A 16,227-nucleotide genomic window follows, 5' to 3' on the forward strand; every position below is an offset into this window, starting at 1 on the left:
GCAGCCGCCGGGAGCCCGGCGATGGCCGCCTCGTGGCGCTCCAGGGACGAGCAGCTTGGCGCCGTCTGCTCACTCGTGGACCAAGCGCTGATGAGACCGGCGGGCGCGGCTCCCCCAGGAGCGGGGCGCAGCGGCGACCACACACCCGCAGCGAGTCCCGCTCTGTCCACACACACCGCACGGTGAACACTGCCAGTTGTGCGCCGCGTGATGTGTGATTCGCGCTATGATAAAAAGATAAACAGAGTGGGACTCGGGGCTCAGGAGCCCGGGAGCCCACGCCAGCGTTAATTAGATGGTGGGATGGACCTCGCAAAGACCAGAGGGCCGAGAGCGTGGACAAGCTGGCTGGACCACAAATGGGAGGCCTGCGTGACTGGAGAGTGGCCAGTGGGGCTTTCATGCCGGGCCAACGACTGCGGCGATGGAGGGTCTTGAGCAGAATGGCACGCACTGGCTTACAAGATTCCCTGGGCCGCAGGGTGGGAACAGACTAGAACAGCCAGGGCAAACCCCAGGAGACTAGTGGCCCACTTTGGTGACTCCCTTTCAAGGGCCACCATGGCCTAGGCTCAAGACGGAAACCATGCTCAGAAGGACCCATGGGGGAACCTGAGGCACACACTCGGGACATCCCTGAAGAGACGTTCAGTGGGCAGCTGACAAGGATTGGGCAGAGGCTGCACTGGAGATAAAAACGTGGGACTTGTGCTGGGGGCGGGAGGTGGCGGCAACAGCAGAGGACCCAGGCTCCCAACGTTAAGAAGTCCAAAATCTGCAAAGGAGACCAAGAAGGGGACCAGTGATAGGGGCGCCAGGAGAAAACAGGAGAGGGGCTCTGGGAGCCAGGCGAAGAAGGCGCATCAAGCAGGGCGCCTGAGTAGAGGGAGGTGGTGGCCACTGATGGCCCTAAGGGCCTCAACGCGGGGGGCAGGCAGGCGGCTGAAGGGAGTTTAAAAAGAATGGGAGGCCAGTAAGCAGATAGCAAGCGCCCACGACTCCTCCCAGGGGTTCTGCTGCCCAGGGAAGGGACAAGCACAGGGAGCTGATGGGGAGTAGCCAAGAGAGGGTTGTTTTGCTTTTCCTGTTTACTATGAGAGGTAACAGCATCCTTATAGGCTCGGGACTTTGCAGAAAGGAAGAATGGAAGCTCCCAGAGAGATGGGGGACTCTGCTGTGATTCCTCCCTGTGGCCTGGAGCAGTAGGATCTGGAGGGTGGTGGCAAGCACAGCATGGTGCCTTTGGGTGTCCCAGGCCAGGTACCTGAACCTGGGCACTTGGGCTCTGAGTGTATTAATCACATGACCTCAGCAGAGTCTCTCAACCTCCCTGTGCCTGAGTGTCCTTAGTCATAAGATAGGGATGTTGAGAGCTGGATGACTGAGTACAGGGACAGCACTTTGGGTAGGGTCCAGCGTGGTCAATACACTGCAGCAGGCACTCACCCTCAGCTTGGAGCTTGGCATGTGCTGGCCTTGCTAGACACCATATCTACCTGCTGAAGGCCATTAAATATAAGGCCACTGCCCAGGAGAGGGTTACAGATGGGGGGGGGGGACATGCCACTGGAGCTGCTGGGAAAGAATTGGACAGCTTATGGCCACCTTGGATCCCCGTTGGAGAAAGGCCAGGCCCTCCCACCTGCATCTGCAGCTGCTCCTGGGGGCTGTAGGAGAATTGTCATAATAAACGCATGCACCCATGATGAAATGCAAAAAAACACTTTCTCAGCAGGCAGTCTTGGGTAGACTGTACAACCTACCTGGCCATGCCAACCTATGCTCGGATGTGAGACCTGTCGCCAGGGAACTGCCTGGAGCTCCTGGTCTGGGCCCAAACTGAGCATAGCTAATGGCACCTCTTGAGGACATAGGCATATACCTGTACCTCCCACATGCTGACACCTCCAACATGCCGATGCAAACACCTCACCCTCCCGCACACATGCGGACACATTCCATATATACCTCCCATCGGTACCGTCACCTCTGGCGCACACTGACCTGCCGCCTCCCACGTGCTGGGGCCGAGCAAGGACACGCACGTGGACCCTGCCCACGGGCACTTCACTGAACGGCGTCCAGAAGCCCTGGCTGCACTGCCGGTGTGTGCTGGCACCCCCTGCTGCTGCCCCCTGCAGGCAGGGGCAGGCACAGACAGGCACGCATGCTCCTCCCCGTGTGTGTTTTGTGTGTTTGGGAGGGTGGATCTGGGCCAGGAGCTCCCCTGGGCTCTCCCGTCCGGGCCAGCCCTTTCCTGTGTCATCAGGCCTGCCCGCACACAGGGCCAGGACCAGAGAAGGAGAGACACAGGGCTGTTCTCTGACAGGAAGGGAGGGTGCTAGTGTCCCGAGGCTGCGGCGACAAATGACCACAGACTGGGTGGCTTAAAGCAACATAGTCCTGCAGGCCAAGTCCAAAACCAAGGTTGGCAGGGCCATGCTCCCTCTGAAATCGGTGGGGAGAATCTTTTCCTGACTTTTCTAGTTTTTGGTGCTTCGGGCTTCCTTGGCTTGTGGCAATCACCCCGATCTCTGCCTCTGTCTTCACATGGCCTTCCTCCCTGTGTGTCTGTCTCTCGCAACTATCTTGTGTAAATACACCTGTCATTGGATTTAGGGCCTATCTAGATAATCCAGAAGGATCTCATCTCAAGCTCTTTAACTTAATTACAGCTGCAAAGACCCTTGTTCCAAGTAAAGCCACATACACAGGGGCTAGACATTAGAACAAATCTTTTTGAGGGGCCATCGTTTGACCCACTACAGAGGGTAATAAGGATGCATCTGGAACCTACCAGAACCTACCAGATTGGGGGCACAGCTGGGGGTTGTAGCAGCTGGGCAAGACAGGAACTTGGAGTCACTCTGACTTCTGGCCTCTCCATGTTCCTGAGTCAGACTTCTCTCCAAACCCCTGCCTGATTTGAAGCTGTGAGTCCCACAGTTCCTAGGGGTTCCCTCAAGACCACATGATCCAGGCCTACTGATGCCTCACCTTTCGACCCCAGTAGAACTGAGCCACCTCATTGCCACCAATGCTCCTTCCCTGGCCTCAGGTGGCCACACTGCACAGCACCCTGCACCAGGCTCCACGTTCCCAAGGTCCCAGACAGGAACACATGCCTCCCTGGGGCCTTGGCATTGAGCCACCCAAGCAACAGTTGTGAAGGAAAAAATAAGTGAGCAATGGTGGGAAGGGTGCAGGAGGGGCTTGTGCCGGGTTTGTGGCAGCTGGAGCCAGCCCTGGCTTATATGGGATGCAGGTAAGTCACGGGGACAAGAAGGACAAGGAGTGGGGTGGTGAGTTGGAGGGCAGGAGGCCTGGAAGGCAGCCAGGGGGGTAGGGTGGCTGAGGCTGAGGGGGCAGGGCCCCTGAGCAATGGGGAGAGGAGGGGCCCTTCAGAGCTGCCTGGAGCCAGGAGAGAGGTCTCCTGGGAGGGCCAGTGTTCCAGGCGGGCGCCAGTGACTGATTGATATGAGAGAGGTGGGGGGAAAGGAGGAGCACTTCCTGACCTCGGAAGGGGCACAGGGCTTATGAGGACCCTGTGCCAAGAACAAAAGGGGAGCAGGCACCTCTCTGCCCCCTCAGGAGCCCAGATGACCCGATTCCGCTTCAGGGAGCCCCCAGCCAGGGGGAACCGTGAAGAGAAGGGGGCAGAGCCAAAGTCCCTTAGCTGCCACTCCGGAACTCCACACAGGAATCTATAACTCCAGGTCTGAAGCGGTCCATCCTCTTGATTGATAACCTTTTCAGTGCCCCGACAAGACCGGGCTAAGGGCAGGGACGAGCCTGCGGACTCGGACTTCGAGCCTTCCGTGGTGACAGGTCCCACAGGAAGGACCGGGGTCCGCGGGGCTGGCCCACAGGGGTTGAGGGGCAAACCAGACCGAGCCAAAGCCCCCGCCCCTCCAGCCAGATGGCTCCGGGGTGGGTGCGGGAGGCGCGGGTAGTACGTGCGTCCCGAGGCCGCAGCCCCTCCTGGGCCCCGGCTTCTGCTACGTGCGCGGAGCCCCGCGGGCTCCCGGAGAGGCGCCGTCCACCACGGGGAGGGCGGGGAGAGCTCCTCGGGTCGTACCACCCGGCCGGGCCGGCGGGGGAGCGGCAGCGCGGGGCCCCAGGCCCCGCCCGGCAGGTGGCGGCCCCGCCCCGAGGCCGACGTGCGGAAAGGAACGCGCCGGCCGCGCCCGCAAGGGGCCGCGCGGCGGTGGGCGTGGCGTCCGCCCCCCGCCTCGCGCTCACTGGCTGCGGCGCGGCGGGGCGGGCCCGGCCCGGCCGGCCATTGGCTGCAGGGCCCTCTCATTTGCATACGGGCCGGGCGCCGGGCGCCGGCGCGGGGCCGCGGGGGCGTGAGGGGGCAGCGGCCGCTGCCGAAGTTGGGCTGGGAGTCGGCGACGGCCCCGCGCCGGGGTCGCAGGTGACGCACAAGGGGTCCCAGGCCGGCGGGCGGGGGCGTACCCCAGAGGCACCCCCCCCTCCTGCGGACTACGGGGGCTCGGACGTCCAAGTTGGAGGGGACGGAAGGGTCGGGGTGCGGGACGACCCCTCCGCCTGCACGGCGGTCCCTCCAGGCGCAGGGCAGCCACTGCCCACCGCACACTGCGCTGCTCCGGACCCACTGTGCGTGTGACAGCGGCTGATCTGTCTCTGGGCAGCGCGATCGCCCCGGCCCCTCCGTGACCCTGCTCAGTCGGGCAGGGGGAGGTCTCACCGGCTCGGAAGGCGCGCGCCAAGGCGAGAGTTGGGGGGAGGCCAGGGCGCCTTTATGGAAGGGTCTGCGTGTCTACGCTCAGCAGACACCCAGGGGGAGAGAGGGGGAACACCGAGGGCTCAGGTTGTACCCGATGCCCTCTTGGAGGGAACTTTCTTTTCCTTGTGTGTCGCAGGGTGCCAGGATGTGCACGGTTCCAGGGTCGGTCTTCTGGATGTCGCCAAGCTGAGGGCAGCCCTGGGCAGGCACGGGTGTCGTGGTCAGAAACTCAGCCATCAGGACCCAAGCCTCTAGGACCATCCTCTAAAGAGCATCTCTGGGAACTTTTTAAAGGAAGATAGTGACACTCCTGGCTTTTCTGTGAACTTCTGCCAGTTCGGCGAGGCCACCGAGGGAGTGAGGACGTGGAGACCCATTTGTAGTGCCCGGCAGTGCACGCCTCCCAGAGGTGGGGGGCACCTGGTGGAGTCCCCGCCTGTCTGCTGGGCCTGCCTTCTCTGCTGGGTGCTCTCAAGTCCACGGTAAACGCCTGCTGGCCGTGGTTTGTGCCCAGGGCCCGCGGGTGCCAGGATGCCGGCGACAGGCCCTGTCCTCTCCCCACGCAGTGGTGGGTGACAGTGGAGCCGCGTCTGCAGTTGGCAGAGAGGTCGCGGGGACTCGTGTGGGCTTGGACGCCCCTTCCCTGCCCTGGTGGTCACTGTGCTGTCACACCCCGCAGGTGGGGCAGGTGACGGGGAAGCTGTGGCGGCCTAGGGGTTGAGAACCCCGGTATTCTCTGACAGCCCCAGAGGCCACTCCTGCACTGGGGGCGAGAAGGCACTGAGGCCAGCAGGGGCTCCGGTGCTGTCCCCCGACACAGCCTGGCCCTGAAGGGCAGCAGTGACCAGTCTCCGTGGCCCTCACACCAGGCAGGGTCCTGCCATGAATGGACATTCGGGGCAGGGCCTCCCCCAGCGCAGCACGGCTCATGTCACTGTTCTCAGTGTACGGTTTAAAACTTAAAAGTAAACTCTTCAGCCACTCACAGGTTTGCTCAGTATTCTGAAGCACTTTGGGCCCTTTTTGGTGCTGGGAGATTTGTCCACTCGACGGCTGGAGGAGGGGGGTTCTGCCCCTTTCTCGCCACAGCCCCCTCCTCCAGCTTGGCTGCCTGAGACCCTTCCTGAGGTGGAAGGGAGGGCTCGTTCGCTCTCTCAGAGCCAGGAGCAGACTAGGGATGAGCCCCTGGCGGTGGTTTCGGAAGGAACAGGGGTCCCTCAGACACAGGCCAGGGGCGTGTGAGCCCTGCCGGCTCCGGGCCCGAGTCCCACGAGGGGCCAGGAAACTAGCTGAGGAAGCTCACGACACGGGATGGTGTGGTTGAGTCCTGCCCTCTCCATCTGTGTAGGATGGTCCCTGAATGGCACTTGCCCTTGCCCCTGCTGGCCTGTGTACTCAGCGTGGGCGTTGACCCCATGCAGGACTCAGGGCTGGTGCCCAGAGGTCATCCAACCTTCCTGGGTGTGGGTAGGGGAAGTGGATGAGGGACGCAGGCCCCTCGGACCTGGTGACGGCCCTCAGGCCCTCCACCTACTGCATGGCCCCATCAGCCTTTCCAACTCCAGGCTACGTTCCATGGGACCCTGTGCTTGGTCCTGTCTGGGGCCTCAGGTCCAGCCAGACCAGCCCCTAGGGGTAGGTTGCTGTGAGCCAGGCAGCAGGCTCAGGCAGCCTCACGGACAGGAAGCCGCCTCTGCCACTCGTCCTGTGCAGCCGCTCCGGACCTGTGTTCCATCTCACGCAGGAAGCCCCAGTCCTGGCTGCTTGCCTCAAGCTGCGCTCTTGGCTTCCCTGCTCCTCATGCTTAGGACTTCATGTCCCTATGGTCTGCCCTAAAGGAAGTGGGGAGCACTGGACCCAACTCAGGGGCCACCCCAGTCCAGCGGAAGGCTGACTCCATCCCAAAGTTGCTCACCCCAAAACTTAGCACCCCATGATCTCAGATGTCCCCACCCTGTCCCTTCATATCACTCATGGCGAAACCAAAGGTTTAGAGCCACCCAAGCTCTGGTCATCACATCCCCGATCCTAGCCACAGCCCTTGGAGCCGGGAGCCTGCGGCCCAGCCCAGGACGTAGCTATGATCTGGACACCTGCCCTTGTTTCAAGGCTGCAGGCTGGCAGCAGGGCTTCACGCCCACCCAGAGCAGGAGTTGTTGGAAGGCAGGGTGGCCACACCCCCAAAGGGCCTATAAAGCCTCTTTGGGCAAAGCCCTGGGCCTGGCTGACCCGGAAGTCCAGACACCCACTCCCACGAGCTCTCAGACTTAGTCAACCTGACAGGCAGGTCTGGCGTGTCCTTGAGTCCTCACATCCAGGAGCCACCCCAGAGTAGGTGGCAGCTCCTGCTGCTGGTGAGGAGCAGGCCAGAAGGGGGGAACCCGGGGGAAGGGGTCCAGGGGACCCAAATCAACTACAACAGTGGGCTCAGCCCTAGGGTGGGCGGGCACAGAAGCCTGAAGTGTGAGGCTCTGGAGGCCTAGCCTTGCATCCAACTGACTACTGACACCGGGAACCCCCTTCTCAAAGGCTCTGCGCAGCTCAGGGAACTCCAGGGTGACTGAGTGGAGTCCCAAGTGCTGGAGCCCCCAGTCCCTGCCTAGTGCAGCCTTGGCATACACTGAAGCCACTTGAGGCAGTTTATTGAGGCGTTAGTGTCGCGGTAGGGGGGACGAGGTGGGCACACACGTGCACACACGCGTATGTAGTGAAAGGTGCCTCCCACAGTCAAGTACATACCCAGACTGAATAGTATCCACGTATCTCCCGTCCCAGACAAGGGGCCGTGGCATTCAAGGCCTAATGAGTTCTGAGCTGGCCATGCCCCCAGCTTCTCCAGGGGCCTGGGCAGACTCGGCAAGGACCAGGGCGAGCATCTTCAGGCTCCCGTCCCTCGCAGCAGAAACCCCATGGCTCTGGGGCGTTCAGTCCTGGGCCCAGGGCACAAGGGCTTCCAGCCGCACGGGAAGGGAGTCCTCTCGGACCGTGACTCTTGCCGTCCAGGCCGGGCTGGCCTCGGCTGCCCTCGCTCATGTCGTCAGAGCCGGGGGCTGGGCTGGCGGTGGACGTTCACTCTAGGCAGAAGCTGCTACCTCCAAGAGTTCTGCCTCATGGGGGCAACTGTGGAGAGGCCACAGGCTGAGGGGGCTGAGGGGCCACAGGCTGACCTCGTCCCACCCAGAGTCAGGCAGAGACACATACCCTCCGGGCTCAGACTGGACACGAGGGCGGGACTCTGGGGGCCCCCCGGGAGGGGCCTTTCTCTGGCTGGAGGCATGAGATCCTGTGGGGAGAGCAGGTCAGTTTGGAGCTGACTGGGCCCCCGCTGAGCCAGCCACCCTCCAGAACCACCAACCTGTGTGCCCTGGGGGGCCCTGTCGGGCTGCGGGGCGGGTGGCAGTGCGGCCCCCGTCTGCTGGATGAACTGCTGCAGGTTGCACTGGCGGAGCTCCCGGTTCAGCTCCTCTAGCTCCTGGGCCTGGGCCTGGGGCACATGGGACCCTCAGGGCACAGCCATGGGCTCCACGGGCTGGCACTCTCTCGAGTCAGGCCCCGAGACCCGGCCCGAACCCACCCGTCCGGGGCACAGGAGCCAGAGCTCACCTGCAGGGCGCGCTCCGCAGCCTCCAGCGCCCGGCTCACCAGGGCCAGGCTGCCCTGCACCTCCGCGCTCTGCCGCTCCTGGGCAGCCAGGTCCTGGCGCAGGCGCTCTGCAGCAGACGCTGTGGGCGAGGGGGGCCCAGGGGCCTCCGCAGCCAGGTGGAGCTTGGCCTCTAGGACGCGGGCCTGGGCGTCCAGGGCCTGCAGCCGGGCAGCGTGCTCAGCAGTGGCCGCACTCAGCGCCTGCAGCCGCGCCTGCCCCTCGCGCTCTCGCGCCTGCTCCCGCCGCAGCTCCTGCTCCCAGAAGGCCTCCTGCCCCAGCTCCTCGGCGTTCCTCTGCACCCGCTGCACCAGGCCCTGCAGGTCCTCCCAGGGCCCCGGCACCAGTGCCACGGGGGCTACAGGCTCAGGCAGTGCAGGGCTGGAGGCCAGCCTGTGGCACTCCAGGCTGAAAGTCACCGTTCTGTGGGGCTCACGGCCCAGTGCTGGTCGCGGCTTCGGGGGCAGGCTGGCGCGGATCGAGCAGCGCTCAGGGGGTGGGCAGCTGTCCGAGGAGGGCCTCCCAGCAAGGCTGGGCCCTGTCCGCCTCAGGACAAACTGGACATCACTGGCAAACTGTCCACAGGTAGCCTGGGCACCCACTGGACACTCCAGGGGCAGCAGCTGCCGTTCCTTGTCCCTGAGACGCTGCACAAGCACAAAGCGGCCTGTCTGGCCTGGGGTGGGGGAGCGGGGTCAGCCTGCGTCCCCCCGCCCTGTCGACCCAGACTGAGGAAGTGGGGGGGCAGGGCAAGAGGGATCTGCAACCGGTCCCACGCTCCTTGGAAGACAGGGCCAGAGGGCCAGGCCCCCCCCCCCAGGTCTACCTGTCGTGCCTCTTCCCCTGAGGGGACTCACCTACAGCTTGGGCTAGTGCGATGACGACTTCCTGACAGGTGGTCTGCTCCGAGACCCCACAGACCACGCGCTGGACGCCGTCCACCCACACCTTCAGCTCCATGGCCGCAGAGAGCATCCCTGTTCTGTAGGTGAAGGCCGCAGGGTCAAGCCCTACCTGGCCCCGCCATGGCCTGGCCCTCCTCTCTTGCTCCTCCTAGCCTGCTCCTCACCCTAGAACTGGTTCAGGGCTGCCGCCCAGCCCTCCTGTGCCCAGCCCTACCCACAGGCCACACATTCCTGGGGTGGGGGTAGTCAAGACCAGCTCCCCCAAAGGGGAATCCAGCCTTCCCTCCTCCCGGTGCACTGGAGCCTTCCCCACTTCCTAGCCTCCTCTTGCCCCGCCCCACTCCGGAACGAGGCAAATCATTAACCAGATGCAGGACTTCCTGCTCCCCCCCCCACCCAGTTACCTGGCGCGGAGGGCACTGCCCCTCCCGCGAGGCGCCGTCCCCAGGTACCCTAGGGCGCTCGCACGCAAACCTGGCGCCCTGCTGCCATGGGAACGCACCCTCCCCGCGACTGAGACCCCCGCCGTCCGGACCCACCGAGCCTGGCGCAGGCAGCCCACTCCCACTACCGCCGTTTGCCGCGCTCGCCCCGCAGGCCGCCGACCCCGCCGTGGGGCGGGTGCAGGTGCGGTGCGGCCACAACGGGCGGCCCGGTTCGCGCCCCTCCGTCGGAGTCGCTGCCCGGGCCAACCTCGCACTCAGGAGGCTCCCAGTGTCGGCGTGGCTCACCTGGGCGCCCGCCGGCCTCCGGGGTCCGGACTCGAACCGGCTCCTTCCCCGAGCCCCGCGCGGCCGCAACCTGCCGCCCGCAGCGCAGCGGGAGCGCCCCGGGCTGCCACCCCATTGGCCTGCAGCCCGTGTGCCCCATCCCACGAGCCCCCATTGGCTCCTCGGTGCGCCCCGCCCTCCCTGTACCTACGCCCATTGGCCACATTCTCCGTGCCACGCCCCGCCCCTCCCCATTGGCTCCCCGCCCGCCCCGCCCCCGGCGGTGCCCAGGTGTGGGCGTGGCTTGGCCGCTCCGAGTGGCTGGGGGAGCCTGGGTCCACTCACGCCCGAAGCCTGCGAACTACGCGGAAGCGCGTCTCGGCCAGGGACCCGGGGGCGGCGTGTGGGGCAGGTGTCTGGCCCCATTCCCGGGCCCACTTGCTCACAAGACGCCCAGTTTGACGTGTCTCCCTTTTGGGAGGGGCGCCGGCCTGGGACCCCGCAAGCCCGCCAGGGCCCCTTTGATCCTGCTTTCTTAGGGCTCGCGGCGGCCGTCGGGAGAGACAGGGGTCGGGGGAGGGGCTGAGCCCCCGCGGAGGAAACGTGAAGCTGCTGGGCCGCCGGCCCTGTCTGGCCGCAGTCAGGCCCACAGCCCTGATGTGGGAGGCCGCTCTGAGGTTGCCCTGGACAAAGGCTCTGGGCTTTGCCTGAGCCCCCTTCCCCGACCCCTTCCTGTCCCCAGTGGGGCCCAGTGGCCTCCCGAGCTGTGGCTACATCCCTCTGCCTGGCTAGGCCTGCTGTCCCATCGGAGGACCCCGGCCAGCTCAGCGACCACGGCCCCTCAGCCTCAGGCATCGACCGGGCCGTGGGGCGTCTTCCCGCCTGCCCTGTCCCAGGCGGCCCCACACAAACCAAAGCTGAAGTCTGCTAAGCGAATGACGAGTGGATGAAGGTGGATGGGAAGCAAAGGCTGGACGGCACTTGTCTTGTGCTCAGGTTTGGGGCCTCACTTGTTCTAGGATAGACAGAACAGTTGCCATGGTTATGGGAATGTCCCTTGGGCTCCCCTCGGTGACCCAGCTGGTAGAGAGGGGCAAGGGAAGGTGAGGTTTCTGGCTCAGGGGCTAGGTAGGTGGGCATTGGCCACTGAGGGCGAAGGGGCTGTGGACGGCACACTGGGGGTCAGCATTCAGCGAGCCCCTCCCCCAGCTTCTCGGGGCTAGCCACTGCTTCCTCTCCCCCCTCCTCTTCTGCTCGGCTCGCTGAGACCCGCATCCTCAGGAGTGTGGTCCTATGGCTCATGGATACACTCACAGGGCTGTATTGACCCCATTACTCATCCACAGATCCATCACCATGGTCGGGTGGGGAGGAGCTGTGGGAGCCCCGCCCAGGGTTGGTTGAGGACGTTGGGCTAGTGACCGTGGCAGGGGCTGCTGGTCACTCTGCGGTTCCCTGGGTCTGCGGACGTTAGTTGGGCAGCAGCTCAGCCTCCCTCAGCTTCTTCATCTGGATCAGCCCCTTGGCAGGGGAGGAAGTGAACCCAGGGCTCACTCAGGGCCCTGGTCTGGGGTCTCCCTGGAGGCTCCTGGTAACAAACAGCCACTCCCCTCTGGGTGCTGGTATCTATGGCAACACTATAGAGCCTTTCTCTCCCCAGGCCTGCTTGGATCTCAGGCCTCAGGTGAGTGCAGGGGTAGGGCCTTGGGACTGGAGGGACATGGGTGTTGTGGGTAAAGGACCAGCACCTCTGGGGACCTGAGGTCCTGGAGGGCCAGGGGGATAGAGACCACAGGGAAAGTGTGAAAGCCCAGGTGACATGTTGCCTGAGGATGTGACCTTGCCTGGTCAGAGACACAGGTGTGGTCACCCACGTGACAGGCAGTCTGGTGTCCTAGGCGGCAGACACACACACGCACACACATGCACGCACGCGCCCTCCTTAGAGAGCCACACTCTGAACCCGGTGCTGTCTGGGCTGTCAGACACACTCACGTGCATGTGGCCATGCACGAGAGCCCCACAAAGGTGCCTGCACACAGGACACAGGGCAGACAGCCCCACCCATCTCAGCTCCTCCGAGAACATCGAGGATGGTCCCCAAGTCTTGCTAGGAAGCTGGAGAAGCCGAGGAAGAGGCTCTCTCCATGGTGGACAGAGAGCCAGTCAGTGGCCATCTGGGGCCTCCAGCATCCACGCCTGCAGACCTGGCGGCTCCTGCAGGCCTGAAGGACACCAAGCCCAGCTCCGAGGGTGTGGACTTCCCCCTCAAGCTGCAGTAAGGAGGGGAGGGAGGGGCGGTCAGGCCCCTGAGCCAGGCCAGCCAGAGGGCAAAGCCTGATCAAGCAGCTGGGGTGCTGGCATTGCAGCTTGGCTCCCGAGTCCCTAGACCCCCGCGCCCTGAAGCTGCTGTGGAGGCAGCGGGAACTGGAGATCCAGGCGCTGCGGGGTGCCCTCCAGCAGCCCCAGAGCGCCCGGCGCGGCCGCATCCTGCAGGAGGTGGCTGGGTTCCCATTCGAGAGGTCAGTAGCGAAATGCTAGTCCCCTGGCCTGCGCCTAACTGCTGCCTTCTGTCTGACCCCAACCCCAACCACTGAGCCTGACCGAAACTCCAACCTGACCCCAGCCCTGAGCCTGACCTCTGCCTCTAACCCTAGTCCTTACCTGACCCTAACCCCCCACCCTAGCCCTGTAAAAGTTGGTACACTGTAGCCTTGCCCAGACCCTAACCTTGGACATGTCAGTGGGTGCTGACAACCCAGACCTCTCAGAGCCACCTGGGCCAGCTGCACTGTATGCCCTCGGGCCTCTTCTCCACCCCCCCGCCCCTTGGCTGGCTGAGCTCACCCCTTCTCCCAGGAGCTCTCACAGTCAGAAAAAGCTCCTGCAGACCCAGGTGCAGAAGCTGACTCTGGAGTTGAAGGAGCAGAAAGAACAGGCCCAGCTGGTGAGGGGCCAGGGAGCTGGGTGGGGCTTGGGCTTGGGGGTGGGGTCTGAGAAGGCCCCACCCACCTGTGAGCCCTCCTGGAGCAGGAGAAGGTGCACCTGGAGGAGCAGCTGCTGCACACCAAGCAGTTGCTGCAGCAGGTGCAGACCGAGCTGCAGGCCTTGGAGAAGTCCTGCCTCCTGCAGCTGGCCCGCTCCTCCTGGATAGGCCGCATGCTGCGCTCTTCCACCGGCAGTGTGGAGGTGAGCCCATGCTCCCCATCCTTCCCCGGCCCTCCTCGGACTTCCCCAACAGCCACATGCCTAGGACTGGGAGGGAATGCCCTGGGCACTGCCCACCTGGCACTCAGAGGGGGGTGCCTCAGGTGCTGGCGAGGTCCAAGGGGAGAGGTGCCTTGAGGGGACAGGGGTATCCGTATCCCCAGCCCCTGCCTGCTAGTCTCTTGCCCCCTCTTGCAGGTGGTGACTGCAGAAACCCTGATAGATCCCAGCGACTTGTCTGAGAACGATGAGGTGCCCCCTGCGCAGGATGTGAGCCAGGTCCCTCAAGTGCGGTCAGGGTTCCACAGGCCAGTGTGTGTGCGGGGGGCACATGCTTGTTGTTTCCCGGGCAGAGTTTCCGGCTCGAGGATGTGGACTGGAACAGTGTCGCCCATAGATACCCCAACCTCTTCACTGCCACCAAGCCGAACTTGGATTACAAGTAACTGCACTGGGAAGGGACCCCCAAGGGCCAGGGGAGGGCAGGCTTGCCTTGGCAGATGTGGACTAGAGTCCAAGTTCAACCCTTTGTGTCTCTGGACAGGTCACCTGAACCTTGTAAGCATCAGTTCTCTGATCTGTAGAATGGGGTCGGGGAAGGGGTCCTGGGCCACTTCTGTCCTGCCATGAGCCCCTTCCCAGGCTGGCTCCTACAGATGGGGCCCATAACTCAGGGCACCCCGCCAGCCTTGGGGAGGCTGGAGGAAGGTGAGGCTGAGAATAGAAGCAGAGCGGCCAGTGAGCAGATGGTGACCCGCAGGCACCTCGAGCCCCAGCCCCCCACGAAGCAACCGGTGTCCCCAGCGCCTGAGGAGCGTGGCTCAGAGCCGAGCGTCCACCAGGCGGAGCGGAGCTTCAAGAGTGTGGAGTGGAGGCCGCTGCCCTTGGAGGGCACCAGCAGCTCGGGAGGCGCCGACTCTGACTCGAGCAGCCCCCAGCTGGACCCGAAGTCTCGTGTGCAGAAAGTGACCGGGCACCTGCCCTGGGCACCAGGCCACACGTCTGAGCAGACCAAACCGCAGGCCGGAGGCTGCCGCAGGGCCTCGCAGGCAGAGTCTGAGGGTGGGCGTGCGTCTCCCTGGGCCCTCCTTCCGGCCCACTAGGCCGCGCTCTCTGCCCCGAGCCCTAAAGGGGGTCCCCCAGCCACCAGCCTTCTCTGGAGGCCAGAGGGAAGTGGGTGAGGCCTCTGCAGCTGCATCTGCGGGGACTGGGGAGGTCTTGGAGGGAGGGGTGGGGGCAAGCACCCGGCCGCCCTGGATCTGACCCTTGGCACCCCTCCTCTCCCCATCGTCCCCCAGGGCGCTGCAGGCCAGTTGTCCTCACACCAGATGTCCCCGATGGGCACTCCAAACGGGGGTCCACCTCCCCGACAGGCGTCCTCTTCCTGGATCAACAGGAAACCGACTTGGACAGCACGGGCAAGATGGTCCCGGCCTGCAGTACGGATTCCGACAGCTGGCGTCCTGGGCACCAGTGGAGGTGAGGGAGTGAGGTGGACCCCCAAGCGTGGGGGCTGGAGCGGGTCTCCCCGCGGGAGAGGCTGAGGACCCAAGCGACTCGCCCGCCGGGCCCTGCCTCGCCCCTCCGGCCGCAGCCCGCCTGGCTCCTGCCTGAAGATCGCAGCGGTGAGCCGGCGCGAGAAGTCCGTGCGCATCGTCAACGAGTCGCTGGAGGAGACGGCGGACCTGGGGGGCTTCGCGCTGCAGCAGCTCCGGAGCGACTTCCCCGTGCGCATGTACCGCTTCCCGCCGCACACGCTGCTGGCGCCGCAGCACCACGTCACGGTGCGCCCCGCGCCCCGCGCCTCCGCGCCCCGCGCCCCCGCGCCCCCGCCTCTCGCCCGCGCCCCTCATGCACGCCCGGTGCCGTCCCCAGGTGTGGGGTGAGGGGCCTGGCAGCACCCAGAAGCAGCCGCCCTCGTCCCCGGGCCGGGGGACCGTCCACTTCCAGTCCAGCCGCGGCTGCGTGACGCTCCTGCTGAGCCCCAAGGGCGAGGTCAGTGCGGACCCCGACGGGGGTGTGGGGGGGGGGGACGCCTCACGGGCCGGGGGTGACGGCGCGCCCCTCGCGCCCCTAGGTCCTCAGCAAGCACCAGGCCCCGCACTGCGTGACCCAGGTCTCGAAGGCCTTCGACGACAACACCGACTGGTCCATCGACCGCTTCCAGCTCCCGGACGCCCAGCCCGGGGCCAACGCCCGCGAGCAGCGGTGCCAGCCCCGACTCCCGCGCGACGGCCGCGTTCGGGAGGCCCGGGTCGAGCCCGGGAGTTCAGGGTGGGACCCGCGGGCCCCTCGATCTCTGCCGCGTCCCCGGGCCCCGCCGCGCACCACCGTCCCCCAGGCCCCTGACACGCCCGTCCCCCACTGCCCCGGCCCGCGTCCCCGGCAGGCCCGCCCTCCCCGCGCGCGCGGCCCACACGACCCCCTCGCCCGGCCAGGACGCCGGCTCTGCTGCCGCGCCTGGGCGCCAGCAAGCTCTTCCGCGCGCCCGAGGTGCCGGCGCGGCCCGAGAGCGCCGAGACCGCGACGCGGGAGCTCCTGCCCGCCGTCTCCGGCGAGCACGTGCCGGGGCGCGGCGCGAGGGGGCGGCCCGCCCGACCCCCGGCACTCTCCCACGCAGACCACCGGCTGGGGCTCGCTGACCGCCAGGCGGGGAAGGAGCACAGGGTCCGGGTGAGTGCGCGCGGGTCCCCGGCAGCCCGCAGCCCCGCCCCGCCCCCCCCTTCCCCGCCCGGCCCGGCCCGCGCCGCGCGCGCCTCTCAGGCCCCGCATCCACCAGGTGGGCCGGAAGGCCGTGGACCGAAGCTGCCCGATGGTGGCGCTGTCGGTGCAGAGCACGGCCCAGAGCAGATTCGGCTTCCGCTTCCTCAGCTGCCCGCCCATCACCGCGGACGCGTGCAGGCGGGTGTAGGGCCCATGTCGGGGCTGCACAGGTGCCCGCGCTCACCGGCCGCCTCCCTGACTGCCTCGGCGCGGGCGGCGCACTGTGGGATGTCCGGGATCGCGCGGGTGCGG

At 65.6% G+C, this 16,227-nt stretch overlaps 2 protein-coding genes and 1 long non-coding RNA gene across 3 annotated transcripts; 2 read left to right on the forward strand and 1 right to left on the reverse strand.

Moving 5' to 3' along the window:
• Positions 1-4,332: 4,332 nt before the first annotated feature.
• Positions 4,333-5,897, forward strand: LOC118602874. Its single transcript, XR_004950939.1, has 2 exons — positions 4,333-4,417; positions 4,887-5,897. It is a non-coding gene; the product is annotated as an uncharacterized LOC118602874 (long non-coding RNA).
• Positions 5,898-7,366: 1,469 nt separating this feature from the next.
• On the reverse strand, positions 7,367-9,524 carry RASSF7 (Ras association domain family member 7). The gene is made up of 6 exons (XM_016138126.2): positions 9,460-9,524; positions 9,248-9,372; positions 8,354-9,066; positions 8,106-8,234; positions 7,952-8,033; positions 7,367-7,870 (listed from the first exon to the last, which is right to left on the reverse strand). The coding sequence occupies exons 1-6, from the start codon at positions 9,522-9,524 to the stop codon at positions 7,839-7,841; spliced, it is 1,146 nt and encodes a 381-aa protein (XP_015993612.1). The 3' UTR covers positions 7,367-7,838.
• An 816-nt stretch (positions 9,525-10,340) lies between these two features.
• LMNTD2 (lamin tail domain containing 2) lies at positions 10,341-16,181 on the forward strand. Its single transcript, XM_036221181.1, has 15 exons — positions 10,341-11,001; positions 11,666-11,689; positions 12,048-12,283; positions 12,375-12,527; positions 12,865-12,952; positions 13,039-13,194; positions 13,411-13,482; positions 13,566-13,654; positions 13,973-14,274; positions 14,511-14,691; positions 14,807-14,996; positions 15,088-15,207; positions 15,290-15,486; positions 15,651-15,885; positions 15,992-16,181. The coding sequence occupies exons 3-15, from the start codon at positions 12,153-12,155 to the stop codon at positions 16,121-16,123; spliced, it is 2,046 nt and encodes a 681-aa protein (XP_036077074.1). The 5' UTR covers positions 10,341-11,001; positions 11,666-11,689; positions 12,048-12,152; the 3' UTR covers positions 16,124-16,181.
• The last annotated feature ends 46 nt before the right edge of the window (positions 16,182-16,227 follow it).

This window comes from Rousettus aegyptiacus, unplaced genomic scaffold (assembly GCF_014176215.1).
Source record: "Rousettus aegyptiacus isolate mRouAeg1 unplaced genomic scaffold, mRouAeg1.p scaffold_m13_p_5, whole genome shotgun sequence".
Lineage (NCBI taxonomy): Eukaryota > Metazoa > Chordata > Mammalia > Chiroptera > Pteropodidae > Rousettus > Rousettus aegyptiacus.